Consider the following 27319-nt stretch of genomic DNA (forward strand, 5'->3'; position numbering starts at 1 on the left):
ATCTGTATAAAGATGCTTCATGAATGGGTACCAAAAATCCAGTACGTGCATTTGGGAATCATCAAATTACAAAAAACTAGACAGAAGCAAATCCCAAAAAGTGGCGCAAGTAAAAGCAGCATCTGTAAAACTCCAACCATCCTTTCCCTCCAACGATCCTCGCCGATGTCTCCATCGAGCAATTGTTCATCTTCACTCAACCATAATACACCGTGAACGTAGTAAGTACTCGTACAACATACACTGATTAATACATCATGTAAAGAGCAAACACCAAAACCCCCACCCGTCAAAAAATCCCATGCCAAAGGATGTGATAAAAAACAAACTCCCAATTTTGGTAATCGACAACACGCGCGGCCACAGCCTAGATGGCGTGTTCCGCATCTATTCTCCATCTATCATTGCGTCGAGGCCGTTTCTCTCGCTTTCCAGAGACTCTGCCGTCACGGTCTCTGTTGTATTGTTGTCGTCTTTCTTCTTGTTGTCTTCGTCATCCTCTTCGTTTGTCATCTCCTTGAACATTTGATCCACGTTTCCTTCGTCTGGTTTGGTATTGCCATCGACTTCAGATGGGGATATGGGGCGGCCAGCCTCACTCATCGATCCTCGTTTTGGACCCCATACGTTCGGACCCCATATCTTTTCAGCTTGCTCACGGCCAACCTCTGTACGGCCGAGGATTTCCAAGGCCTTACTCTTGCCGGCCTCGGTGTATAGGTCAACGTCGTCTTCATGGCCTCGAAGCAGGCGCTCTTCCAAGCTCAGCGCTGAGTTATCCACGAAAACAGGACCAGCCGAGCCCAGGAGACCACGTTGAAGGCCACTGGATACAACCATCGGGTCGCCTTTGCTGTGATTGTCGCTTAATGAACCACCAGGTTTGTCTGGGTGCCCTTGCGGGGAGGTAGGTGAGTCTGAGCTACCCGATCCAACCAAGAAAGCTGGGCCGCCGTATGTAGAGTTATTCGGTGGATGAAGCAATTGCCCGCTGGGGTTTTGTGCGGCCGCAGCAGCCGCCTCAGCGTTTGCTGCCTTCCGCCGCAAACTATTTGCTTTGCCTTTCGCATGCTCGGGCAAGTCATCGGGGTTATCTACCCCGTACTCGGCCAACATCTTTTGAAGCTTGGTTGGGCGAGGCTTGCGAGTGCTGAGTGAGACCTCAAGAATAGGTGGTGCTTCTGGCGCGACAGGACACCATTTATGTAGTTCTTGGCGGAAAAAGTTTGTCTCGTACGAAAGCAGCACTTCGGCACCTTCTAGCTTGCGAAGATAGAATCGCTGAGTCTCCAACTCGGCGATTGTCGACACGATGGGGTTGCATAGTCGTGCAATATGATCGCGGAAGCCTTGAGCATTGTCGATGATGCGATTCAACACATCCTCCTCCTCAGGCTGGAAAGGCAAGTGGGGAATCTCATCGGTTAGAGCAATGAGATCCTCAAGCTTTGGGCGCGCTGCGTCACGAGGAATCTTCATCCGCCAGTCGCAGATGGGGCAGGTATATTTGTCGTCTTCCTTGACTTTACCACGAGCAATTTTTAAGCACTTGTAGTGATACCTGCAAATGATAGAATTAGCAAAACCTGAAAAGAGAACAAAATGAGTAATGTACGGCATGGGCAACCACTCACCACTCGTGGCATAGCTCGCATTCAATCATCATGCCAGCCTCTACTTTTCTACAAATGCAGAATACCTGTCTGGTGCGGTCGTCAAACCGATTTCCCGTCTGCTCAGGGGTTACCTCGCGGGACACTGGTTCCGCAGGTTGCCGTGGGGTGTCGTTTTCCACGTCAAAGCAGTCCATGTTGCGTTCTAGAACATACTCCAGATGACTCTTGAGAATATGTAGCGGGGCATTCGACTTTCCAAACAGCTTCTTTCCCCTACGCATCCAATCTTCATGGCGTTTACGCTCATTTTCCAAGTCAAGTGTGCCATTCGGCTTCGAGTTAAGCTCATCGACATTTCTGATGATGTCCACAACCTCAGTATACTTGGGCCGCTTTCGGAAATCAGTATTACGGCAACGCTCAGTAATATCCATAATCTGGCGATGTGCTTCACGTTGTTTGTGCAGGATCCTGTCGACTTCGGTCAGGGTATCTGGAGATACGGGAAGGGCATTTGCTTGGACTTGGTTGGATAGCGCTTCGAGCTGTGGGTAATGCACGACGGGGGCGTGAATTAACTCCCTGGCTTTGGCCTCCCAGGCCTCTCCGGCAAGTTTCTGATCTGAGTAAAACTTGAGGTGGTCGTTGTAGCTTGGGACCTCGAGTCGCTTGCCATCCTCGATCAGCTCCTTGACGTCTTTCAAAGACAAGAATAGCCCTCGATTGGCCCTAGCTTTCTGATTCCATCGCATCTGTTCAAGGACCCTAGAAAGGCGATCGACTTCAGGTGTGTCTACATTGAAGCTGCGGCCTTCCTCGAGTAATTCTTCGATTGTCTCCATTGAGATAGTGGCTGTATTCTCGAGCGTGCGGGCTGCACTGAGCTGAAACTCCTTGATGGCAGTAGCTCGCTCCTGGAGTTGTGCAATCTCAGGACATTCGAACCCAATGTGCTCTGCCTCACGAAGTAGACGGTAAATATTGCTCACATTGCGTGACTCTCGCTCCTTTTGGTCCTGGTACGAGCTCCCAATCGATTTACGCATACCACTTTGCCATGCCTTTTCGTTCTTGCGGCGATTCTGCTGCTTACGCACGGTATAGTTGGTGGCTTCTTCAACCCAGTCGCTGCATCGGTCGACGAACTCCTTCAAAATAGGAAGGGACGGAAGATCGAAGGGAACGCGCTCGCCTTCGTGAAGTAGGGCTCGAAGAGATTTTAGTGACGGGGTTGTTTCTTCATCAAGCATTTTGGCGTACTTGTCTTCCCACTGTTCCGGCGTCCGAGCTTTCTCCAGAACCTTCTCATACGTTGCGGCCATTGCGTCATCGGTGACTCTGTAAATCAAAGTGTGGCCCTCGCCGGCGAATCGTTGCTCTTCTGTCAAGTCGCAGCATGGGTGGTATCCTGCGTGAATGATGCAGACAGTTTTACCGGTACGCTCGCACTTGAACCTGGATAAAAATGCAAACGCTTTACAGTAAGTACAACACTGCTCCTCCTCGTTGAGGACATCGTGCTCCTCAATCTTGAAGGCCAGGGAACAGCCCTCTTCCCCAGAGCCATCGATAGGACACTTGTGAGGGGAAAGATCCAAATGTTTGGCCAAGAAATCCGCCCGTTGCACTTGCTCGCGTTTTCGGATTCGATCCAACGCAGGTCCTAGCCATTTGGCAGTCTGAATTGACAGACCAGTTGCTGTGTTCCCATCGGCAGCAGTCCATAAGAGTTCATCGTGTGAGAAGCATGGTTGTTTTCGGAAAAGCTGCAATCGTTCGACGCCGGCGAGGCCAAAAGGTTCCCAGTCAAATGGTGCGAAGTTCACTGCCTCATTGAAATTAAAGCCATGGTTAAAACCGGCATGATAAGCTTGGGGGAAGGTGATGACGAATTGTCCGGCGCGTTGGTCAAGTGCATATACCCTTACCCCGGCCTTCTTCAATTGCTCTGGAGTCAGTAAGGTGACAAGCTGGAATAGAAGGTCGGGCTGCGTCTCAAACAGCTCGGGGACTGCCTCCCTCATCGCTGCCTCAAATTTTTCGGCATCCTCTCCTGGAATGCCGTACCACGTCTTCGTCGCGCCAAAGTGCTGATAGTTGGCAGAGTATGCGTAGTGATCCTCATTGTGCCAGCAGAAGGTAGAGAATATCATGCCTACATAAACCCAAGGCACCGTCATGCCAGAAATGTCTGACTTGATGTGACGGAACAGACTCTCCGGATGAAGTGGAAGAATGTTGAGATTCCATGGGTCAGAGGCGTACGGGTTATTTGGGTTCTTCTCAAGCGTTGGGAAACCTGAGCCATGCGTAGTGCAATGGATATCGGCACCGTATTCGACTTCCACGGTTTCCTCAAGATCCGCCACCAATCGCCAAAACTCAGTTTCGACATCTTCCTCAGTGACAGGCCGAAGGCAGTTTAGTGTATGATCAAACGGCATCTTCTTCTCAAAATAGCCCTGCTTGAAGTCATTTGCCTTTTGTTGGAACTGCTTCAGAGAGTACAGGCCCCCTTCTTCGAAGCCGAATTGGCCGTCGCCAACAAGACATCTTGGGCAGTTCCATTCCGAGTCAGGTCGGCGTTTCACTGGGGGGTCCAGGCATGGTCCATGGTACGCGTTATCGCATGATTCGCACACGAGAAGTGCACCGCTGTCCTCTCCGCGACCGCAGTTTTCACACCTCTCGCCCAAAGCCGTAGTCTCATCCTTGGGAATGCGTGGTACAGATGGTCGGAAAGGTGTCATGTGAGACCCGGCAACCGTAGGTACGGGTTCCTTCTTGAGACGCTTGCTTCGTCTACTGCTGCTGCCATCAGCGTCCTCCATGTCAATGTCCGCGTCCTTTTTAGCCGAGTCGGCCGAGTCCCCCAGTTGGCGTTTTACAGCGGCCGCAGGATTCAGACTAGACCCTCGAGCCTCTGGTGTATTGCTTGTGGAAGCTGCCGGGCTGCCCACCCGCTTTGGATCTGGTGTGAAGCTTCTACTCTCTCCATTGGCAGATTTTGATGCAGCATTTACGGCAGTGAAACCGTTAGAGTTGATGGCTCTGAACCCACCTGTTGCAGCAGATGTTGGTGCTGGCGGGGCATCGAGCATGGGGGTGTCGCGGTCACTTTCTCTTTTCAGGCCATTTAGGCTGCTCTGCAAAGCATCGGACGCTTGTCGGGTTGGCGAGTCCCCTTTGACGCTGGATGGCGTATTGACATTTGACTTTTTCGCAGGCGTCTGTGCCGGGCTAGGGGTCAAGGGACCGCCATATTCTTGTTCCAGTTGCTGATGAACACCGGGCTTAGCGAGACGCAAATAATCTTCGTATGGGCACAGCCATCGCTGATAAGAGTTCTTTAGGGAGGTAGACAGCGAAGACATGATCTTGCCGCTATATCCCAAATCTCGCCCAATTTCCGCCCATTTTTTCAACTTGCAGACCTTGTCAAACCCGCCACGGGATTCAACAGCCTTCTTCAAGCGGTACAAGTCGAGTGGTTTCTTATCTACGTAAGGCAGACGATGCAAGTTGCTGCCTTGTTGCTTGTGGAATTTGGAGAGTCCGTCTAGATAAGTGAGATTTGCTCGAGTGCCTATTGATGTTAGTTATGGATACGCCAGACTCTGGTGTTGAGTTCAAGTGTAAAACGTACTGCCCTCTACAGAATTGAGCTCTTGTTTTCGAGTTCGAAAATGAAACTTCTGTGTTTGGTTAGTCCGCAAATTCGGGTGTTACTCTGGTTTGGCAAAATTGGTAAGAATTATCATACCTCCGTGTCGATGGCAAAATCAGGGTTCCATGAGTCCGGTGGGATGATCTTGCAAATACCGAACTGGGAGGCTTCTGGCGTAATCTTCTTCATATACTCCAGCGGATCCCGCCATTCCTCTTCCGTGGGACAATAAGTTGGGGCTTCGGAAATGCCATGGGGTCGCGATTTCTGCTTAAGAGATTCGCGCACAGCCGTTGGTTGGCCGCGACGTTCGACCGAGGTGAGATCTAGCCCCGTGCTAGCCATGGAACTCAACGGGGTCTGAGAATTGGTTGGGTGGTAGCCATTTGTGTTGACCTTGCTACGCTTCGGTCTCGATGATACCTGGGCGGCGGACGATCCGATGGCCGGCGAGTTGCGAGAACTCACATTGGCGCTGTTAAAGCCAGTAGTAGTCATTGTGGCCGTAGACATTGGTGCCAATGCGGATCCAAGGGGTGGTCAGTCGAGGGCAACAGCCGGGTATTGAGTCGCCGGCGTTGATGCACGCTTGGAAGGGAACGGGGGAAAAGAATAATCGGCTTGAAAAAAGTCGTATGGCAAGACGGGAAGTATATCGTAATCGTTGCTCGTGCGGCGTACCTATGGGTGACGGACTGCGTGCATCGTAGCGTTGGCTGTGATGTAGTCGACAGATGTATCGATTACAACTGTGGGAGTTTGTAGGAGGGCGGAGGAGAAAGCCAGCTCTGGGGGGCGGATGGCGAGTAAAAGAAATTAAATCGACCGAGGAGGGACAAGGGCAGTCTCGGTGACTGTCTTTAATAGTCGTGAATATGCGCATTAGCAACAAATGGTGGAAACAAAAAGGCGTGGCCCGAAGCTGAACAAGACTATGGATGTTATGCCTCGCACTAACACAAAAATATTCGACTTACGATTATAAAAAGAACAAGCAACCGGGATGATTGCAAGGGACGAATAGAATTAGCGACGGACAGCACCTCAGTGCAGAGTAAAGACCGGCTGTGGGAGTCGAAGAATCATGCGGCCGTCGTGGGTCGATGTAGATGTTGGTGTGAAAAAGACGGCAGACGAGGAATGGGGTGGTCGCGGTTCCAGATGCAGGCAAGGCAAGAAGACATGGAGACTGGACTGGTGAAGTGAGAGAGATTCTGGTCTGGTCGGCCTGGTGCAAGTGCGGCTTGAGGTTACCCACTTGTCCACCCTTTGGGTTTGGGTCCTGGCTGGGTGCTCCTTCTTTCCTGGACCGGGGCTCGGGCTACGAGGCGGAAGAGTTGCAATACTCTGGCTCGGGGGGGAAGGGACGACTCAGGCAAGCCAAGGCGGGTTTGGTACGCAGTCGCATGTCGACCAACTCAAGTCTTCGATACATGATATGCACGATTCACTGTGTGTGGGAGCAAGTACAGCTACCTACCACAATTTAGAGTGGGTCTGTGCCGGAGGTTTATGGGGCCCGCTTCTAACTTTGTGAACCGACCAGACGAGAGCGGCGATTCTGACGGCGCCGTGACAGCAATCAATCAAATCAAATCGGATCTCCCATTTGATCCTTCGCGCACATGGATGGCATGGTATGGTGTGACATGGTATGACCACATTCGTCCCAGCGAACATGGCGCACAGCATGAAAATAATAGCAAGTCTACTATAGAGTAGTATGAACCTAACTGCGAATTCAAAATTAATAAAGTTTTTATATGCATCTACTTGCGACATGTCGCCCGCCACTCACAGCTGGGAATTCAACCACAACGCTCGGCCCGATCATCCGCCTGCGTGTTCATGAGCCATGCTGTCAGGCACAATCTGGGGAATACCCGCACGCCCCAGCTGCAATTGACGAGGCTGCTCAATGGCATGGCCGCTTCTGTGCCTTGTCACTGATTGCCAGAGACGCAAGAAATCATCGTGAAGCATCTAGCGCCCGTCCTTCTTCCTTTCTAGCCTTCTTTCCGAGATCATGGAGAGCGCAAATCTCTGGTTGGTCCGAAGCCACACTTCTCCAGCAAAGCCAAGTTGTCGCTACACATTGACGCCACATTCACGGTACGGAGTACTGTAGACGAAGCTCGTTTGGTGCACACCAATGTTGGTTCACGTCATATTCCATTGCCTTTTGCATCCAAGCTCGGCGGCAAACAAATCTATTATCACACTAACCATGTTATGGACCAACCGACTTTTGGGTTTTTTGGGCTGCCTTGGCCAACTTCTGTACATCCTTGCTACCACGGACTCGCAAACTCAACTCTTTAACCATATCGCCCCATCGAACCGGCCCCCCACAAGCAGGACAAGAGCATTGATCGGGTATAATATGCATGGTATCTTCGCCCGACAAAGCGTGCTTGCTCCAGCAATCCAGGTGGCCCATGGCTTTGCATTCACTATTGGGACACATGCCATGAAGCCCTCGGCCTGATTCCAGCTCCTCTGCACAGTGAATGCACTTGCCCTCTTGCTCAAAGGTGACCACCTCATTGGCCTTCATCACGTATTCCGTCAAGGGGCTATAATCCAGTGGCAATGCGTGGATGCCTCCTACAGCCGACGAAGCACCCCCGACGTCGCGACCTTGGGTGAAATCCGTCAGAATTTGGAGACCATCTCGACATGGTGCTTGCGTAGCCTGTATCCTACTCTGCCACGCGGTGTATGCCTCTCTTGCAAGAAAATGAACATTCAGCGGCCATCTAGCAAAGCTCGGGACGCCAGTAAGCAAGTGAATGTTCGACATGATGGACTTCACGCTGTGCACTGGCCGTTTCGGCATGCCATTTTTCTTTCTTTGTGTAGAAATGCTCAAGCGAGATTCGTCTGGAATATGTAAAGAAAGATGAGGATTTGTCAGTGCCCATCTGGTAGGAATGTTAGCAGAGACAGCACCAGGGGTAATAACTGCCTGCAGTGGCTTCTCACACGGAGCAACAATGGGACAGTGAGAAACATCATAAAAGTCAAAGGCGGGGCTTACTCAAATTTGAGCGCTGCAACCATACTCGGAAATCCAGAGACCAGAACAATCATCTCCCAGGGGCGAAGATTGTCGCGTGATGTCCGCGTCGCACCACCCTTGGATTCGCCATTGTGTTGCTTCAAGCGTCGCGGAGGGTTTGGTGTTGAGCCAATGTAAAGAGACGCGTGTCTAACTGTAGACCGGAGGACATAGACTGTGTATAGCGCCGGGAGGGGTTTCGCGATATGAGTCATGCCTGGCGGTAGGCGATTTTCAACATGGTGGCATTTTATGGCAAGAACTGCGATGTGATTTGATTGTTGTTTTGTTGTCGAATACGCTGACCTGAGCAATGAATGTGTTGAAGAAGGGCAGCAGCGCAACGGGCCCGCCTGCTGTTGCCTCAGGAGTCGCGCATGGGCCAATGGGAGTTGATCTGCCAAAGGGGTCCGGTATTTCTACCACAACTACCATTGAGGATTCATGGGTCACAACATACCCACAACATGAACGACTGCAACATGGTGACAGGGCCATCATTCTTGACCATTGACAGTCAATCAATTATCATCATTATGTTCTATCCTATTCAAAGCGTAAAGTGACAATCTGAAGCTTCCTGGAAGTCCAACACGATTTTTGTATCAATCTGGCCCAATGGCTCTACCAATCACTGTTACCACACCACCGGGCACTTTCAATCATCACATACTTGGGTATCTTTTACTCTCCACTTGCCCATCTAGCTTAGCTGGTGAATGAGCCACCCGAGCCCTCATTGACATAGTCATGCTTCATATCCAACTTCGCGCGAAGCAGTGCTCTAATCTCCTCTGGCGACTTGGACGCCAGGGCATGATACCCGTGTTGACTCAGTGGGTACAAAACGGCATTCTCATCCCTCTGAACCAAGTCTTCTGTCGAGTAGGATGACTGGCTCATGATTATATCAATATCCTGACGTATCTGTTCACAGAAGCTTTCAAGTGGCAAATCGTTTACGTCGTCTCCGAATGGGTTTTCGATCTCCCTCCCGATAAGAGCAAGACCAAGGATGATGTACGCCGCAAAAATCGTTGCCGGAACCGTTATCCATTTGAGATTGTCGACTAGTTGAAACGGCAGAAGTAGAATGTAAACCCACGTGATTTGAGCAATGGCAATCGAGTAAGCCAGCGGCAACGGGGTGTTGAGAATACGTTCAGTTCCGTTGAGAATGTCGTTGACCTGCCCCAACAGCGCCATGGCAGTTGTGTGGTAACCAGGCGTCTTGAGCGTTCCATTGTCGATAATGGTTCTCACGTACGCCGAGCAGGAGTTGTGAATCTCCAATGGCACATTGCCCAACGGCCGACTGGGGTTCTTCAAGAGCATACGAGGATTCGACTCGGCCATGGGAAATCCCAGGAACAGCCCGATTCTTTCCCACGTCCCAGGCTTCGCCAACTCCTTTCTCTCAGCATCGTGGGCAATGACGGGAATGTGGCCGGTTCTAGGTTGCAGATCTTCGTAGTGCGTGAAGGGCTCATACCGCAATCGGTGCTTCAGCGCGAAGCCGAGCGAGACGAGCATGTTGCAGAATGTAATCTTGGCGAGTAAGTCCTCGGTTTCATGACCCTCTCGTTCGCCGGCATGGACCCAGACAAGCCTGGCCAGACTCTGAGACACACTGGCCAGCTGGGACCAGTACTTGCGACCCTCATTGTATCTCTCGTACGCGGTGGAATTTCGAAAAGATAGCGACAAACCTACCACGAAACCGAGAACAGTGAGGAGAGTTCCACTGATACCAACTATTCACAAAGGTCAGCGTTTCTTCCACTCGGGAGACCAATCAAGCATAGCATACGGCTTTTGACTCGTCGAGAGATGAGCGTAATAGCTGTAGCCCATGTAGCCACAAAGATTAGCGGGAAAATCATGTACGGCATGATACTTCCCCGAAGACGAAGAAAAGTTGGCCATCTTGAATGCTGGGTAAGATCTCGTGGGCCATGCTTTTTGCAAGTTAGTTGGCAAACTGCAACATCCCCAAGGAGTGTAAAATGCAAATTAGTGAAGAATTGCTCACAAATAATTGCGACACCGGATCACTAGACTCTTCATGACGGGCCTTAGCCGTCTTGGCGTTCTTTTCCACCATCGAAGCCAACTCGATATCAGCAGTCAATTTTTGTGACGAAGAGTTTGTTGTAGAATTAAGCAGCCCGATTCCAAATCCCGAAGACATGCTCTGACAGAGTTGCTGCAACAGCTGGCTCTTTAATAGATCAACCAAATAAAACACGGTGTAAAATGGACAATAGGCCTGCCACAGGTATTCAAACGAGAGAAAAAAAGTGACAGCTGTTACATAAAGGGCCGGGATTGCTGACAAGCCTTCTGGGAGTCAATGGGATCAGCAATTTGGGCAGCATAGCCGCTATGGAGCCCATCGGGAATTTGCCGAGCGCTCAGGTACCGATAACATCGATACAACCCTGCTGCAGCTTTTGAGTCAGGCTTGAAGCACTTTTGTTGATGCGTTGCCGAGTTCCGATGGAAGAGAAAGACACGACATTCACGGACAACAGAGGCTGCATCTGTTATGGCACAAATACGGAGTACGTCAAGTGCAGTAACATTTCTGGCTATATCTCCCAATGTTCCATAAGACGTACTGCTACCGAAGAAAACGCCATGTTCCCTATTCCGTATCAACAGGTTGGTTTTGTCCTGAACAGTTTTCTCCGCCATTCAGCCAGGCGGTCATGTTTGCTCAAGGCGCAGGATGCGCCCAGAGCCCATCTCACAGCCACGCACATGTTTCAAGTAAGCCCGTATGCGTTTTAAGCCCTCAAAGGACTCCTTTTCACCGCCATGTTTTAGATTCGTTCGAATTCCCGCTATTGTGACGCATCCGCCTTGCCTTGTTCTACTTCGCCCGAATTACACCGCCTCAAAAAACTAACAAAATACACTCAACAAGCCAAGCCCGGCCACATGATCAATTGCAACTCTGACCTGTCGATCACAGCAGACCCTGCTTTTGTAAATCGTAATACACCTTCTCCGGCATCACATTGCCCTCGCCATCCTCCATTTGCACAACGCTGCCCTCGTCTAGCTTGGACTGCTTCTTTTCCTTTTGAATCTTCTCCCACAGCCTGACTGCCTCGTCCATCTTGGTAATGTCACGGAATAACGTGGGATTCGTGATACCCAGACACTTGAGGTTGTAGATGTGCCGTGCCTCATTGAAATGCTTCTCGAACGCCCGTCGCCCCTTGTACACATAGTTGCCGCATATTTCGCACGGAAACTCCACGCCCAGTCCGTGCAGTCGGTACAGCCAAAACGGGATTGGTTTGCCGTCCCAGCCCAACGGAACTTTGAGGGGGTTGTATATCTTGTCTTCGTCCTCGTCCTCCTCACCTTCACCGTCGTCGGCCATTTCTCGTGGAGCGTCCGATGCATTGAGAAGGTTTTCCAGTTCCTGCTCTCGTTCTCGCTTCGTCATTCCTTGCTTTCGTTCGACGTTGATACGAGTGTCGCCACGTTCTGTGGACATGGAGCTTGCGAGTTTTTTTACTCTGTATTCGCGCTCTGCAATCGCCCGCTCCTTCAATCTTGTTGACGAAACAGTGGCTGATTTTGAGTCCCCTGATTGAGCTGAGGCATCTTGTTGTCGTTGTTTCCGCTGTTCTGCTGCCTTGACGTGTTTTCGGCCGGTCAAGTGGTTTTTGTAGACGTTTTCGTTTTTGAACTCCTTCTCGCAGTCTTCGCACCATATCGCCTCGGCATTACTTAAAGTTGCTTTTGTACCGTTCGTTTTGGAGGATGATTCGAGTTGCCAACCCTCAATCTCGTCCTTGTCCCACAACTTGCCAAACTCTTCGTCAAACTCGGATAAAACGCCATCTGTGTTTTCCAGCGGTCTTGTCCTTCTCATAAAGCCTTCCAGATATTGCGCCAGTTCACCAACGTAGTTGAAGTATTGGTCCGTCATCTTGTCGCCTCGTTTGACCCCTCCGTAACCGGGGGTAAAGTTGTCAAAATACTCGAGGTATTGCAAATACGTAAGTCGCTTAATGCTGGGAAGATTCAAAAACGAGTCATAACAGGTATTCAAGTCGAAAAATCGGCCAAACGCCTCTTCTCCAGAGAATATTGTGTCAACAACCGTCGCCAGAGGTACTGAAGGGTCTCCCCTCTTTTGCTTGTATCTCTGCTCCGAATTTTCCGCCTGCTCGTTTGGGTATCTCGCATGGTGTTCGCGGATATCGCCTAGTTGTTTGTAGAATGCGTCAAAGGTGTCGCTTGCGTTGAGCTCCTGAAGTTCTCCAGCTCGAGCTCCATTGTCGTCTTTGTAGAGAGCTAATAAGCTGCTTGACTGTTTTTGAATCTGGTCGAGAAGTTGGGCAATCTCGTGGTCGCGATTTAAGCGGTCGCGTATCTGTTCACGTTATTCGTGTCAATTGAAGTCACTGAATGTTGGGGGAACGCAACTACTCACATGCTTTGGCTCTTCGCGCACGCGGTCTGCGATGCCCTGTTCCAAACGCTCCAAATCCTCATGGATGTACCGCTGTTCCTCCAGGACATACATGTTGATGGTGGCAGTTGACAATCACTAAACTCAACTGCAGTTCCTTAGGAACGAACCTCCAGTGTGGCGATATTAAAAGTTGATGAATCTTGGAGTCTTGAATGTCGTAGCAAAACGTTTCGGCAGCCTTGTCAAGCCCGCGCCACTGTGGCGGCAGTCGGAATCTGGACTCTGCCGAAGTAAATCCGGCGTCGCTCACCAACAGCTCCAGAACTTTTTTGATGAAAGCTCCCACCTCGCCATCACAGTGCTAAGCTGTTTTCTCCGTACATTTTACAAAATCATATAGTATCGACAAAATGGCTGAAGGCGCCGGAGGAATTGACCGCAAGGCGGACGAGAGGATGGAGTTCTCCACCTCTAAAGAAGTCACCGTCCACCCAACTTTCGAATCCATGTCTTTGAAGGGTGAGTGACAATAGCAGGTTTAGTTTGTCGCAACATCTGAGTGCTAATGTTTTAAGCAGAGAACCTTCTTCGCGGTATCTATGCGTACGGTTACGAATCTCCGTCGGCTGTTCAATCCCGAGCCATCGTGCAAGTATGCAAAGGACGCGACACCATCGCGCAAGCACAGTCTGGTACCGGCAAAACGGCGACCTTTTCGATCAGTATGCTGCAGGTTATTGATACCGCTGTGCGCGAAACCCAGGCCTTAGTGCTTTCGCCCACCAGAGAGCTTGCTACTCAAATCCAGTCCGTCGTTATGGCGCTCGGCGACTACATGAATGTGCAATGTCACGCTTGTATTGGTGGTACCAATGTTGGTGAAGATATCCGCAAGCTTGACTACGGCCAGCACATCGTTTCCGGTACCCCTGGACGTGTTGCAGACATGATTCGAAGACGACACCTGCGCACAAGACACATCAAGATGCTGGTGCTGGATGAAGCTGATGAACTGCTCAACAAGGGTTTTAGGGAACAAATTTACGATGTGTATCGATATTTGCCCCCAGCCACCCAGGTCGTCGTAGTCAGCGCCACCCTGCCGTACGATGTATTGGACATGACCACAAAGTTCATGACTGATCCGGTCAGAATTCTCGTCAAGCGTGATGAGTTGACCCTCGAAGGTCTGAAACAATACTTCATTGCTGTTGAGAAGGAGGATTGGAAGTTTGATACCCTGTGCGATTTGTACGACACCTTGACCATCACGCAAGCTGTCATCTTTTGCAACACCCGTCGCAAGGTTGATTGGCTGACCGACAAGATGCGCGAGGCCAACTTCACTGTCAGCAGCATGCACGGCGACATGCCCCAAAAGGAGCGAGACAGCATTATGCAGGATTTCCGACAGGGCAACAGTCGAGTTCTTATTTCGACGGATGTTTGGGCCCGTGGTATTGATGTGCAACAAGTCAGTTTGGTTATCAACTACGACTTACCCAGCAACCGTGAGAACTACATCCACCGTATCGGTCGAAGTGGTCGATTCGGTCGCAAGGGTGTTGCTATCAACTTTGTCACTACGGAAGATGTGCGCATTCTGCGTGATATTGAGTGTAAGTCCATCCTGCGTCCTTGGTGTCTTCAAAATACTGACGATGTTGCAGTGTACTACTCAACCCAAATCGATGAAATGCCCATGAACGTCGCAGATCTTATCGCTTAATGCACGTGCGGTGGCAAATAGATGCGATTATACCAGATGTACATCGAACTAGACGAGCAAGTCAGTAATCTTGGCACTTAGGGTGTGTCAAGTAATGGTGTGGAGGAATGGGCCCAAATATTGTATTAGGTGAGTCCTTCTCGCGTTTCCACTTCCGGATTGTTCATAGAAGCTGATCAGAGCCGGGACACACAGATTGTTTTTAAGGATCAAGGTATATCAGAGTAGGGAGTTGGTACGGCGCCGTCTATTGTGGCACTCTTATGATGTGCAATGGAATGCACACTGCCCATGGCATGGTGTGCCGGCTGCCTTGCGCGGCCACCCATTGCGGTTTTTAGATATGCTAGATGAATATCATTCAGCATTTATACAATATCGTGTATCATTAACGCCACGAGACTCACGCAAAGAGCAGAACTCACCCCAAACGAGCCAGACGACCGTGACATGTTTCGAAATGTATCGAACTCACAAAAAAATAACTTCCATCATGACTAGTATCGGGACTTTAGTGTGTCTCCCGTGATTTTGTTCCAACCGAGTCACTTTGTTGGAATCGTTGAGTTGACAAATGGGTGGATGAATTACAGCGGTTGGGTTCCACTACCAGTTACAAAGAAGTCAACAAGCCGGATCTTCTTTCTCAAATTGCAATTTCCGGTTACAATTCTTAGGTTGCGAGCATGGGAAGAGCTTTCGTTGTAACTATGTCCTCGGGCGCCGTCCTGTTCTGTGGTTTCTGTCTGGTACACCCGGCTCTTATTGCGCGCTCTGCATTCATATTCTTCCCATTTTGAGACACATCAAGATGGCGATTATAACTTGAATGTGTTTATTGCTTCCGTTATCAAAGGAAAGTGAGCTACTGCAGCAAGTGACTTCCTTCGGAGGCAACCTGCAGCCTTGCTTCCCGGGTCAACCTTGGCCGGGCCCTATCAAAAGCTGTGTATCAGCTGAGATGCGGAAAATTGAACTACTTGCATATGACGCAGCAAGCCCTGACCAGTCAATTGCGACGACTAACCGCCTCACTGTCGCGAGGTTGTCCAGATGGCGGTCTGGCTGACAACAAGGCTCCGGTGTTTCTCTGCCCAAGGTTAATAGGTCAAGTTAGTTTGTTTAAGGCGTACGTCCATCCAACACCCTCACATCCGTTGACAGCACCAAACCACCGTCATGTACTCATCACGTCTCGAAATCTTCTCCTCAAACCATTTCTCTTAGTACTAAGGCGCTTGGCCGCCCGAGCTTCATAGCTAGGATCTGCCACACGATCGAGAGTTATGGCCGGGCTCGGATTGGGCGAATTTTCATTTGGACTGTCGGTTTGTGAAGGGATTGTCGTATACCTCAATGCCATTAAATGCCGTGTGGCAGAGCTCTCGTCCTTGAGACGGAAGAACGAGGTCTTAACATGCTTACTCAATGATATTGATCAATCTCTATCCCGAGTACACCCACAGCACGGATTTTTAGCCGCAACGGTCACACAATGCCTTGCTTCAGCGGAGGCAGAACTCAAATCGTTGGACAACTTGGTGAAATCGCTGACAGGCCAACAAACGATGGGGCCTCAGTGGGCAATCAAACTGAGGCAGCAAGCCAGCCATCTTCATTACCCATTTGAGCGCCAGAAACTTCGACAATTGGAAGAGTGCATAGATCGTGCGACCTTGACTTTAAACCTTGCGGTGCAGAATCTCAATTTGTTAGTCCGGCGGAGTCAGTTGCTGTGGTATTTTATGCTAATATCATGAAAGGAATATCTCGATCGTCACTGCTGAAAGGCAAAAAGAGTTGGAAGTTGCAGCGAATGCCTTGAGCCCCGAAGTCCAAGACATCAAATCGGACGTTGCAGCTCTTCGCTCACCTGTCACAATGATTTCCAGCAAGTTACCAGATGTTGAGAATTCTGTCGAAGAGGCTAGAGAGTCTGTGCTTCGTGAAACTCGAGTGATCCTGACTCAAGTAGTTCAAGGAAACGCGATCAACGAAAGGAGTTTTCTGCAAACTCAGGCGGTGCAGGAGTCAACAGCACGGATTGAGGTAGGGCTGCAGTCGTTTCATGATCATAACATGCACCAGAGATCCGTGACAGAAAAGATGGAACAGCTTCTCGACGAGCTCTACTCCATTCAGTGTCGGCCTGTTGGCAGGCGAAGAGCTCGTGTAAGTTCGCTGAATAAATTCAAACACCAGACAGTATATGAAAGAAAACGAAGAGCACTGACAAAGTCTGTCCAGGGACCCAACCAAGTACCTCCAGAACAAATGGTGGCTCGCCTAGCATCGAGACCGGGCAACTTGAAGACCCTGTGCGACGAAATGGCCACAACACATGCTAGTCTGACAGGTGATATCGCGCCTGGGTCGTCTACGGCTTCCGGGAAGAGCCAACTGACTAGCACCGTATCGCTACCTGTCCCTGGCTGGAAATGTACCTGCAGAGAATTTGGCGGATTGCGCCCTCGCATTCAACAACAAGAGGTCCGACTCTTAGGCTGCTCTTTTCGTCAAACTACCCGCAAACGACAGCATTTGCCGGGATGTCCTCTAGATGAGATTGATGTGGGAAACCAAAGTCAACGCACCAGCATCACCATTAATAGCCTCGCCAAGATTGTAGGCGTAGCTATCGAACTGTCCTTTTGCGTGAGATCCGGCGCTGGGGGCTGGGGAATTAGTCCCAGCTTCACGTATCATCCTACAGTAGACAAGAATTCTGCTCCCGCATTTCGCATCCTGGAACTACTGAAGAAAGCCTGTGAAGTCCTATACACATTTCCCGGGATCCGTAGGGATCAACACGACCGTTTCGCCCACTCAGCGTTGCAAAGCATCATCAGGTTGTTCAAGTCCAACACGCCAAAAGCGTCCCCTCTGGACGTGGACTCCTTTGGCCAATCTCTGATTTACTACGCTGCTCAGAATGTAAGAGAAAGCTATAAAAGGTCCCGTGGATTTAGCGTTTGTCCTTCAGAGCAAGTTTGACCAGATTCATGATACAGGATTATATGTGGAGAATGTTGCCCCCGTCTACTGTCATTGAGTTGTTCCAAAGCCTAATTGATTGCGGCGTCCCAGCGTCTCCTCAAAACAATACTGAAATGTACGTTCTTGAGTCGACGTAAAATTGGGGAATGGGGACTGACAAGTTGCTGTAGTACTACTCCTCTTCAACATGTACTTGAGTCGCCATACATACCACCGGTGACAGCGAGATTGGATGTCGCCAATATTATCCTGAACACACCTGGAGATCATTTTGTGCGTAGACCTAACAGGAACTCTAGCGTTTCGTCCGCTATATTCCCCCTGTGTTCAAGTTCCTGTCTAATCTCACGAATTTGTGCCGAAGGTAGTAAATCCCGTCATTCTACCTAATTGAAAATCGTTGGCCTGATTTCCTTACAGCATTTGGATATGGACCTCTCAGTCTGGCAGTTCTAGAGAATGACCGGGAGAGGGCCGAAAACATCTTGAAGAAATACCCATGTACTATCAAAGAAGTAAACAGCTTTGGCGAAAATCCGCTGCATATCGCTGCAGATAAACCAGACTGTCTAAAACTTCTCATAAAATGCGCAGATGCCAACATAATTAATCAGCTTGATAGACACGGCAACACACCATTAAGGACCGCCATGTTTCAAAGTCACAACAACTGTCGAGAAGGGATCCGGCAGCAACGAAAATGCTCTAAATGTCATTGTGCAGATTGCGTGGTCATCCTACTTAAAGCTGATTGTGCCATCATGGCTGGCCTCAGCTGCGGACACCTTTTTAATACAGGTTATGCTACAAAACGATGCAGGGCACGTTATATACGCCACCTAAAGGATCGTCGCGAGAGGCTCAAGCAGCTCGCTTTGACAAACTTGACCTTCTTCGAATCAACTAGTCTAGGGCTTCACAGCTCAATCGTACTTGACTCACGCGCGTCAGAAGTTGTGAGGATTCTACGAGATCGTGGTGTCAAAATTCCGCAAGCCCTAGCCATCGGTTCACGCTCGCTGCCAATCTTCCTGGACCACAGGTTCTCCCTCCAGACTGCTGAATTTCTGTTCAACCTCGGGTTCCGTGACATAGACCCGTTTACAAATTTTACTGAAGGCCTAACGCAAATTTGGTCGAGATGGTGGGCAGTTTCTCCGGAACAAGTAGAATCGCTTCACTGGCTGTCTAAACATGGCCTTGATCTGTCTCGGCCGTTATTTCCTTCATCGCGATCTCCGCAAACTCAGTTACGCCGTGGTGTGTGCGTTGCCCACATTGCATTTTACGACATCGGCTTAAAAGAGTTTTTTTTCGATTTCGAAGTGGGCGAATTCAAATCTATCCCATTACGATGGCTTGCCAGCCTTCTTGACAGCGTCTTGCCTGTTGGGCTCGCTGACAATTGCCGATGCCGATGCTGTCCCGGTGGCTGCACTCCTCTCATTTACTTGTTCAAGGGAATCGAAAATCCTCACTGGCCCAGTTACGCAAGTAAACACAAGTACTCCAGCTTTTTGTATCACATTTCTGTGACTGAGATGGCGACATGTTGGAGAGTCGAGGACCATATAGCGGCCATGCGTTACATGACTTTTGACGCTTTCGAAATCAGGCATACATGCTGCAACCCAATACTTCTGCCCCAAGAAGGCCATTGCACAGATGATCTTGACTCTATAGAAGAAGATGACGCCTCGCTCAACGTTTTTGAAAATCTCATCCTAGAATTCGAAGAAGAGTTACAAAAACGAGCTGCAAGCACCTCAAGCGAGCCTACGGTCTTTGTAGACTTTTGGGAGACCTTGTGGCCAGCACGAATTGCGGAAGAAAATGAGAAACTCGCCGGCAGTAATATTTCAGACTCTGAGAGAAGGAACGCCGAGGAACTTGGTGTTATCTGGGACGACCCGGTCAAGCTGGGCTGTGAACCAACACCTGCGCCAGATAAAAACCCATACGAAACTCATCAGATAGAACACTGGTACTATGAGCTGGAAAAGATCAGTCCTGCATAAGAAGAGAAGCGCTTCCGGCAACCAAGGCCCTCGAGATAGATTCGCTTGCGGACTCACCAGGTGATGCGTAAATCACATCCCAGTCTGACATGTCATTTCTTTCACCTGCCGGTACACTTTGGAGTATTTTGGCACAAAGTTGTATGTTTCGCGAATTCTGGTACCATGCAAGGCGAATGTGCTGCTATGTCACCGCAATCTATCACTCTAGCCCAGCATACAAGACATGTATCCCATAGCTATCACATGCGACATTTGCGTTAATTAAGGAGCAAATTAACAAGTCGAAGTAGGCAAATAATTTGAAATGACAGAGAGTGATGAGCTGGGAAGGTTGAGCACTCAATGGTTTCGGAATGGACGAGGAACCCACGAACTGATTCAGGGGTTGGGAGGGTTCTATGTGCTGCATGTATTTTGCACCGCTCAGAATGAATTCAGGCCGTCATCTCTTAAAAATACATAGTACTGGTAATTTCTGGAGACTGTATGATCCGTAGGGGGCAATGCAATAGCAACAAAATCCGATACCATGTCTCTCTAATCATCGCTAGATCAAACCATCGCCCCATCAACGTACATTTATATAATAGACAAGCTCTATTCCCTAGCCCATGCTCTCTTGTGCATAATCTGCATCAAGCTATGAAAATCCTCGTACAACATTGTAATCCCGCAAGAATAACCACTGCTGTTAAATCGCATCCTCGACATGCTTCAGACTAACGACTTATTATGCATGCCGCTTACAGAAATGGCCACTTTCAGTGCGTCTCCTGAATCAGAGGAAGCTTTCAGAAGCATCTACCAACACCACCCGCGTGAAGCTGAAATGGGCTTCCGAGCAGTAGACAAGTGCATGTCTTGAACTGGAAGATGGCCGCACACCCAATGGAGTAATACAGCCTTTGCCATGAACCTTGATGTATAGAAACACTGCCGGTGTGTTATCCTGCAGTTTTAGCGCAGTAGTGCCTTGGTGCGTCGAATGGTTTGCTGCTCCCAGCCTCTGTTCAATTCTGCTGAACACCACTGAATGTCGCGATGGTCTCTGAGCTCGTCTACGCCACTGAATGCATCCATTTTGTCAATATTGACTGTTTGGGAGCTATTTAATATCAGTCACAATACTGTTCACGTGTGAGGCACAAGGCAGATTCCAAAGATGACTTTGGCATTCTGTAACATAGAGTCCCAGTCTTGTTCAGTTCAACTGAACAACATCTCTGTTCTCCACTTGTTGTCGCGATGATTTCTGAACTCGTCTAGACGGTTGGCTGCGCTCACATCTTCCAATAAACTGTTTAGAAGCTGTTCAATAGCAGCAACCACCTTTTCACATGTGAATGGATTCTAAGGGTGACTTTGAGATTCTCCAGCGTAGACTTCATCCGATGTCAGTTCAACTGAACAGCATCTCTCTTCTCCACTTGTAGTCGTAATTGTGTCTGAACTCGTCGAAAGTGCGCGCTCAAGTTTCTAATATTATCTTTTCAGGAGCTGTTCAATGGCAGCAACCAAAATTTTACATGAAGGCGAATTCTAAGGATGACTTTGAGATTCTCCAGCATAAACTTCATCCCATCTCAGTTCAACTGAACAGCATCTCTCTTCTCCACTTGTCCTCGTACTGGTCTCTGAACTCATCTAGGTCGCTGGATGCACTCATGTTGCTAATATTAAACTTCTCAAAAGCTGTTCAACAGCAGCAGCCGCCACCGTACGCGTGGACGGGCTCAACCCAGATTCTGAGGATGGCTCTAGCATTCTCCAACATGGACTCCCAGTTATCTCAGCTTCAAAGAAAATACTATTGCCTGCTTATTGCTAGCCTCTCTATCAGGTTCCTGAGGGTGTTTTTAGTAGTTAGACTTGTGAGGGACATAAAATGTCCTTTCACACGGTGGACAAGGGAGAGACTGCAAGTTGGGCTTGCCACGACAACTCAACCACACAATCATGGTGTGGTGGCTCTACCGAAGTAGACCATTCAAGTTGCCTGGGCTGTGACAGCTCGCGCGACTTTGGCTCCGTCGGAGCAAACATGGGTAACAAGCAAGCCAGCTTGTTCGTCTCCGTTCAAGCGACTCTGCGAGACGTCGCACTGCCAACGAGCAACTCACCGGTCCAGTCGAGCAAGGTTTCGTCTCCGAGAGGAACAGAGAAGTCGAAGCTTGGAAACAAAACGGAAGGAAGCCGCGAGAGCGAAGCCAGTTCCAGGAACGGCACTGGGACAGGTCAAACTTGGTCGTCTCTCTAAGTGTTGCGTCGAAATGGGCCAACAAAGACGTGTATCAGGATCGTCGAGAGTTTAGACGAGCGGGATACGAGTGGATGGGGACCGATCCGGGACAGACCAGACGACTTCCGTGAAGAACCCTCCGTATCTCTGCTACGATCTATATACACGCCCGGGAACCTTCACTCCTTCTATTCTTCTCTTCGTTTCACTCAGATGGTTAGACCATCAAACTTGCCCAACATAGACTGGACACACCCCCCGTTTCCTTACCCCTTTCCTTGATTTGGACTCCATGTTCATATGTCTTCTTCGTTTTGTGAGCTCCATGCTGGATCAATGTAAGTGGAAGCTAAAATTGGCCAGCTGGATTACTCACTAACGTCAATCCAGTTCACATGGTGCTGGCTTTGAAGCACGGGCCAGACATCCAAGCTGCTTTTGAATCTTGTTACCCTCTCGCAAAGGTCTTGGCGTCTACGGGTAAGAAATTATCTTTGTGTTTCCCCATCTTCCAGTCCTGGCACCAATAAACTAACCAAACGTCTCACTTCAGTGAGAGACGGATGCGGTAAAGCAGAGGCAGGCTACGGGTTGCACGAACACTCTGGTAAGTTAAGGGTGGCCACCCGTTCAGTCGTCTTTGAAGTTCTCAAGTAACTGTAGAACAGCGATATTTGCGGTCTAAAAGGATCATGCGTCTTTATATCCACAGAGAGAGCTTTTTCAAATGTTCGATAGCAGCCTCTTGCCAGCATCTTAGTGCTCACGTTTAGAGGGTGTCAGGCTCGTCATCTTCGGCATGACAGAAACGAAGAGAGACAAGTACTTCATTACTGTTTGTTTGTGAGATTAGCGTCAATTTGGCAGAGTGGTTTTTACTTTGGACAAAGCAGAAGAAAAAAACTTAGAACCAAGGGAAATGATAGTACCTTGCCCTAACGTCCTTGTTTGTTGGAATACTCAAAGAGCACATGTCCTAATAGCGTTAGCGGTTTCCATATTCTTGCTCTTCTTGTGTCTGGTCGCACCTTCTTTGTTGTCGGTACTTGCCAAAACTTGTGATGTCAACGTTGACCAAGTCTTTTGGTTCATCAACTCCACATTAACGAATTACCAGACTTGAACGACTCCAAATGTTCCGCGGACAACCCGAAATCAAGTTTCTTATGTCAAGTCTCTCTGTCCGGCCTGAGGGTCGTGGATGGCCATTTGGTACATCCCGCCATTTTGGACTCGAGGGACCTTGCCCCAAACTCTCCGTAAACTACGTAAAGTCTCTGTTGGCTTTCATACGATGACGACGAGGCCATGCCTCAGAAAAGACCGGATACCTTGGCATAGGAGTGCAAGATGCTCGAGTATAAGCTCCTCCTCAGGGCAGCCTTGACCAAATGGCCACCAGAGTCGCATGAGCTGAGATGCAGCTTGCTCAAGGACCGACATATGACGCAGCATCCTGGCCATTCACACGCAACGAGCAACCGCCTCGTCTTGGTAGAGTCGCACAAGCCTTCGAAGAGGCAGACAACAAGGCTTTACCTCATCTGCCCGAAGCTCCAAGTCAGAATGCAAGACCATCATGTCCATGGACTCATTGTATCAAAGGACAAAAACCAACATTTGATGGCGGAATACTCGAGTTCGTGCCTAATAGTCTCTGAACAGCGATCCAGTTCACGTCGTACAGCTCATACTTAAAGGCCGTCGCCTTTTCCGTCGCCATGGCTGGGCTCGGCGGCGGTAGCTTCACGTTCGGCCTGACCCTCTCTAGAGACCTAGTCAAAAACCGTTCTACAGAGCTCTCGTCTTTACAAAGAAAGAACGAATGCCGTCTGAATTTGGTCAACACGTTTGACGACATTATGACCCGTATGCAAAGAGCTGGTGTGCAGCAGGATGCAGCAGTGCCAGATTGCCTCTCTGCTGTCAAGACAGACCTCGCAGCTCTGATAAAGCTGGTAGACAGTCTGACAGGAAACAACGGATTGCAATCCCGGTTGAAATCGAAGATGAAAGAGACAGCTAAGACCCTAACACACCCATTCGATCGCCAGAAACTTAGAGAGCTGGATGACCGTCTAGATCAAGGCATTTCGACGTTGATGCTCGCGTTGCAGAATGTCATTATGTTCGTTCTCCATACCAAGTCTTTTTGAGTTTCATGTACTGACTAGGCCACAGGCGTGCTTTAGTGGTGGCCAATGACAAGGTGGAAGAACTTGATACGAAGGCAAATGCCTCGGCGTCAAACACGGGGGCCATTGCATCGGGTATCGCGACACTTGGGCACTCTATCGCAGAAATTCGTAACAAACTGCCGGATATTGAGAGGTCTCTCCATATTCTCGAAGCCCTCGGACAGTCTCTATCCCACGATACTCGAGTTCTATCAACACAAGGTAGTGAAAGTAATGTGCTGCACGGAAAGAATTCGAACGAAATACAGGAAGTAGGCGAGACGACGAGGCGGGTCGAACTCAGTCTACAATCCTTTCAAAAGCAACAGCTCCAAATCGAAGCGCAGCAGAAATCTCTTGCTGAAATCGAAAATCAGCTCAAAGAGTGTTGCATCGATCAGGCTCACCGGTTCAGCCGGCGAAGAACTAAGGTAAGTTTGCCGCCAACCTTCACTTGCGGTCTAAATACCAACAACAGCTCCAGGAGAAACAGGTATCGGCAGCATCGACAGAGCTGTTGGTTCGCCGTCTGGCCGCAAAGCCAGGTAACTTGAAGGCTCTGTGCGACAACGCGGCCTTGGATCATGCAAGTCAACCTGACAATGGCACTCCGGAACCACCAACTGCCTGTAGCGAAATCCAAATGAGTAGTGCTGTCTCGCTGCTATCATCAAAGTTAACCTGTATCTGCCCACAGTATGGCGGGTTGAGGACTCGAGTCGAGCAGCAATCTATCCGGTGGATGGGATTCCCACTTCTACATACTACCAGCAAACAGGAACACCTACCTGGATGTCCACAGGCCGATATGCACGAAAGCAAGCCCGTCCAAACCACTAGCTTTCGACTCCATGGCTTGACTCGCGTCCTAGGTACGGCTGTTGAACTGACACTCAGCGTGACGTCTGGGGCCGGAGGTTGGAGTATTAGTCCAGTCATGAGTTATCGTCCAGCCATACATGGTGGCAGCTCTCCAGCATACAGAATATACTGGACGCTGCTGAGATTCTGTCGAAATTACAGCCGTTTCCACAATCGAAAAACCACAGACCCCTACGTTCCACTAGATAAGCCAACGTATGAACGGTTTGCGGCCACAGCGTTGGGGAGACTCGCCAAGGTGTATAGCGGCAAGACACCCAGAGCTTCTCCCAGGGATATCGACAGAAACAGCCGGTCTTTATTGTGGTATTTCATTTTCAATGTAAGTGGAAGGTTTCAACTTATTATATGCCTGTCAAGTTTTGCTTTGACGAAACTGACATATAACATAGATGGATGATATGCATATACTGTCACATTCTACAATTCGTCACTGGTTCCTAACGCTGATGAACTGGGGTGTTCCAGCGGGTTTCGACAAGCCTGATGACAGGTAGGTTTTAGAGCGTTAAACGACTTTTGGTGTAGTTGTAGCCTAATGTCTTTCTCAGAAGCTTTATGCAAAGAACGTTCTACTACACAGATATTCCTGCAAAAGTGGAAATGCTCGACATGATGCTGAGCTCACCCGGCGATCATACGATGCACCAACAGTGGGAGGTGGACCATGAGGAGGACCCGGCACCATTAGCAATTTTCGTCCGCAAGGGGCCGGTTCGAAACTCAGTACAATGTGCCGAAGGTTAGTAATAAAGCTAAAACCATGTTATGTTTCTGCCCTTTATGAGGCTCACACGTTGACTAACATGGTCTCTAGCATGGGGTTATGGGCCTCTAAGCCTGGCGGTCCTAGCAGAGGACCACAAACAGGTTGAGACGCTCCTGAAGAAATATCCCTCCATGATAAAGGAAGTCAATTGCATGGGCCAGACCCCGCTGCACATTGCTGCAGATAAACCGGCATGCCTGAGAGTTCTTATAAAGTATGCGGACGGCAGCCTAATGAACCAGAAGGACAACTATGGAGACACGGCACTGGTTTACGCCATGCTGTTAAGTCGTCACCGTTGTCGAGCACCAAGGCCATCAGTATCGAAGTGTTCCCGGTGTAGCTGTGCGGATTGTGTTGTCATTCTTCTCCAAGCTGACTGCGCCCTCTTTATTGACAAGAGCTTTGGGCATGCTTCCTATCTCTATTATTCCACGAAACGATGCTGGTCTCGCTATTTGCGTCACCTGAAGGATCGTCTTGATCGGCTTAAGAATCTGGCTTTAGAAAACTTGCCGTTCGTCGAATCATCTCGCCTAGGGCTGCATAAGCCTTCCATACTTTATACAGAGGTCCGGGACGTGTTGGATCTGCTATACAAAAAGCTTGGTGGTCTTCCTCAGCCTCTCAGGGTCAACTATTCCTCAACATCGCTATATTGTGACATCTATGTAACCGTGGAGATTGCTGAACGGTTCTACAACATGGGTTTTCACGAACTCGGGCTGTGGGTAGGTAGAAAGGGGCGCGCAGTGATGAATTTCCACTACACTAGCACATATAATATGGCCAGGATGTACGACTGGTTGTTCAAACGTGGTGCAGATTTCTCCCAACGCGTGACAATGGCAGCTTCACCGCCCAAACCTCAAATGGTTGATGCCGTCACCGTTGGGCATCTTGCGCTCGCACGACTGGGAGAGTCGCTAGTCCGCGGAGCCTTGGAATCCGGCACCACGGATGAGGAGAAGTCTCGGCCTCATGACCACTTCCTAGAGCCCATCAAGGCCCTCTGGAGTTTTATCCCACTTTTGGGGGTCGCTGACAACTGTCCGTGTATATGCTCTCCCGGCGGCTGCACCGCTCTAACCTATTTCCTAAAGGGGTTCAAGATGTATCCCAGGATCTTCCTCTTTCGTATGTACCCATATGAGTTCTTCCAAATTTTCAGGATCGCCACGATAACGGGTTGGAGAATGGAAGAACACCTTGCCGCCATGCGAATAATGACATTCGAAGCGTTGGAAATGGTGCATACGTGTTGCCAACTAGTCAGACCCTGGGAACCGAGTCGTCCCACAGACGAGGAAATCGAGGCAACGCAATACGACGAGCCTATGCTGGAGCTGTTTGAGTCACTAGTCGCCGAGTTCGAGGAAGGCTTGCGCTCACGAGTCAAGGACTACTCGGGTCAACCCGCTGGATATACCGACTTCTGGGAAAAGTTCTGGTGGCCCCGGATGGATGTCGAAACGAAGCTTTTGGAAGAGGCTAATATCTCGAAGAGCCAGAAACAGGGGGCTGAAGCTCTGGGTGTCATCTTCGAAGATCCGACCAAGGATAAGGATGAGTCGAAACCTGCACCGAGTCAGAACCAGTACAAGAAGCACCAGGTAGAGTACTGGTACAAAGAATTGGACTTGATAGCGCCTGAATAATACACAGATGCGTCATGGTCATGCGGACTTTTGAGCCCAGGCTCCGAAGCATTGCCACGGTATGG

General features: G+C 49.5%; 7 protein-coding genes across 7 annotated transcripts; 3 read left to right on the forward strand and 4 right to left on the reverse strand.

Moving 5' to 3' along the window:
- Positions 1-387: 387 nt before the first annotated feature.
- On the reverse strand, positions 388-5781 carry VFPPC_14008 (PHD transcription factor (Rum1); the record flags this gene model as incomplete). Its single annotated transcript, XM_018291779.1, has 4 exons — positions 388-1561; positions 1635-5202; positions 5263-5311; positions 5380-5781. 4 exons carry the CDS (start codon positions 5779-5781, stop codon positions 388-390), a joined length of 5193 nt encoding a protein of 1730 aa, XP_018142472.1.
- A 1732-nt stretch (positions 5782-7513) lies between these two features.
- Positions 7514-8559, reverse strand: VFPPC_14009 (GIY-YIG catalytic domain-containing protein; the record flags this gene model as incomplete). The annotated part of the gene is made up of 2 exons (XM_018291780.1): positions 7514-8207; positions 8324-8559. The coding sequence occupies 2 exons, from the start codon at positions 8557-8559 to the stop codon at positions 7514-7516; spliced, it is 930 nt and encodes a 309-aa protein (XP_018142473.1).
- A 493-nt stretch (positions 8560-9052) lies between these two features.
- Positions 9053-10535, reverse strand: VFPPC_14010 (hypothetical protein; the record flags this gene model as incomplete). Its single annotated transcript, XM_018291781.1, has 3 exons — positions 9053-10098; positions 10155-10302; positions 10377-10535. The coding sequence occupies 3 exons, from the start codon at positions 10533-10535 to the stop codon at positions 9053-9055; spliced, it is 1353 nt and encodes a 450-aa protein (XP_018142474.1).
- Positions 10536-11315: 780 nt separating this feature from the next.
- Positions 11316-12893, reverse strand: VFPPC_06319 (splicing factor 3a subunit 3; the record flags this gene model as incomplete). Its single annotated transcript, XM_018285367.1, has 2 exons — positions 11316-12740; positions 12801-12893. The coding sequence occupies 2 exons, from the start codon at positions 12891-12893 to the stop codon at positions 11316-11318; spliced, it is 1518 nt and encodes a 505-aa protein (XP_018142475.1).
- A 299-nt stretch (positions 12894-13192) lies between these two features.
- Positions 13193-14511, forward strand: VFPPC_14011 (eukaryotic initiation factor 4A; the record flags this gene model as incomplete). Its single annotated transcript, XM_018291782.1, has 3 exons — positions 13193-13301; positions 13361-14401; positions 14453-14511. The coding sequence occupies 3 exons, from the start codon at positions 13193-13195 to the stop codon at positions 14509-14511; spliced, it is 1209 nt and encodes a 402-aa protein (XP_018142476.1).
- Positions 14512-18269: 3758 nt separating this feature from the next.
- Positions 18270-19526, forward strand: VFPPC_06320 (hypothetical protein; the record flags this gene model as incomplete). Its single annotated transcript, XM_018285368.1, has 1 exon — positions 18270-19526. The coding sequence occupies one exon, from the start codon at positions 18270-18272 to the stop codon at positions 19524-19526; it is 1257 nt and encodes a 418-aa protein (XP_018142477.1).
- A 2567-nt stretch (positions 19527-22093) lies between these two features.
- Positions 22094-27254, forward strand: VFPPC_06321 (ankyrin repeats (3 copies) domain-containing protein; the record flags this gene model as incomplete). The annotated part of the gene is made up of 9 exons (XM_018285369.1): positions 22094-22106; positions 22159-22248; positions 22322-22375; positions 23434-23896; positions 23950-24376; positions 24430-25149; positions 25220-25320; positions 25379-25569; positions 25645-27254. 9 exons carry the CDS (start codon positions 22094-22096, stop codon positions 27252-27254), a joined length of 3669 nt encoding a protein of 1222 aa, XP_018142478.1.
- Positions 27255-27319: the final 65 nt, after the last annotated feature.

This window comes from Pochonia chlamydosporia, chromosome 5 (assembly GCF_001653235.2).
Source record: "Pochonia chlamydosporia 170 chromosome 5, whole genome shotgun sequence".
NCBI lineage: Eukaryota > Fungi > Ascomycota > Sordariomycetes > Hypocreales > Clavicipitaceae > Pochonia > Pochonia chlamydosporia.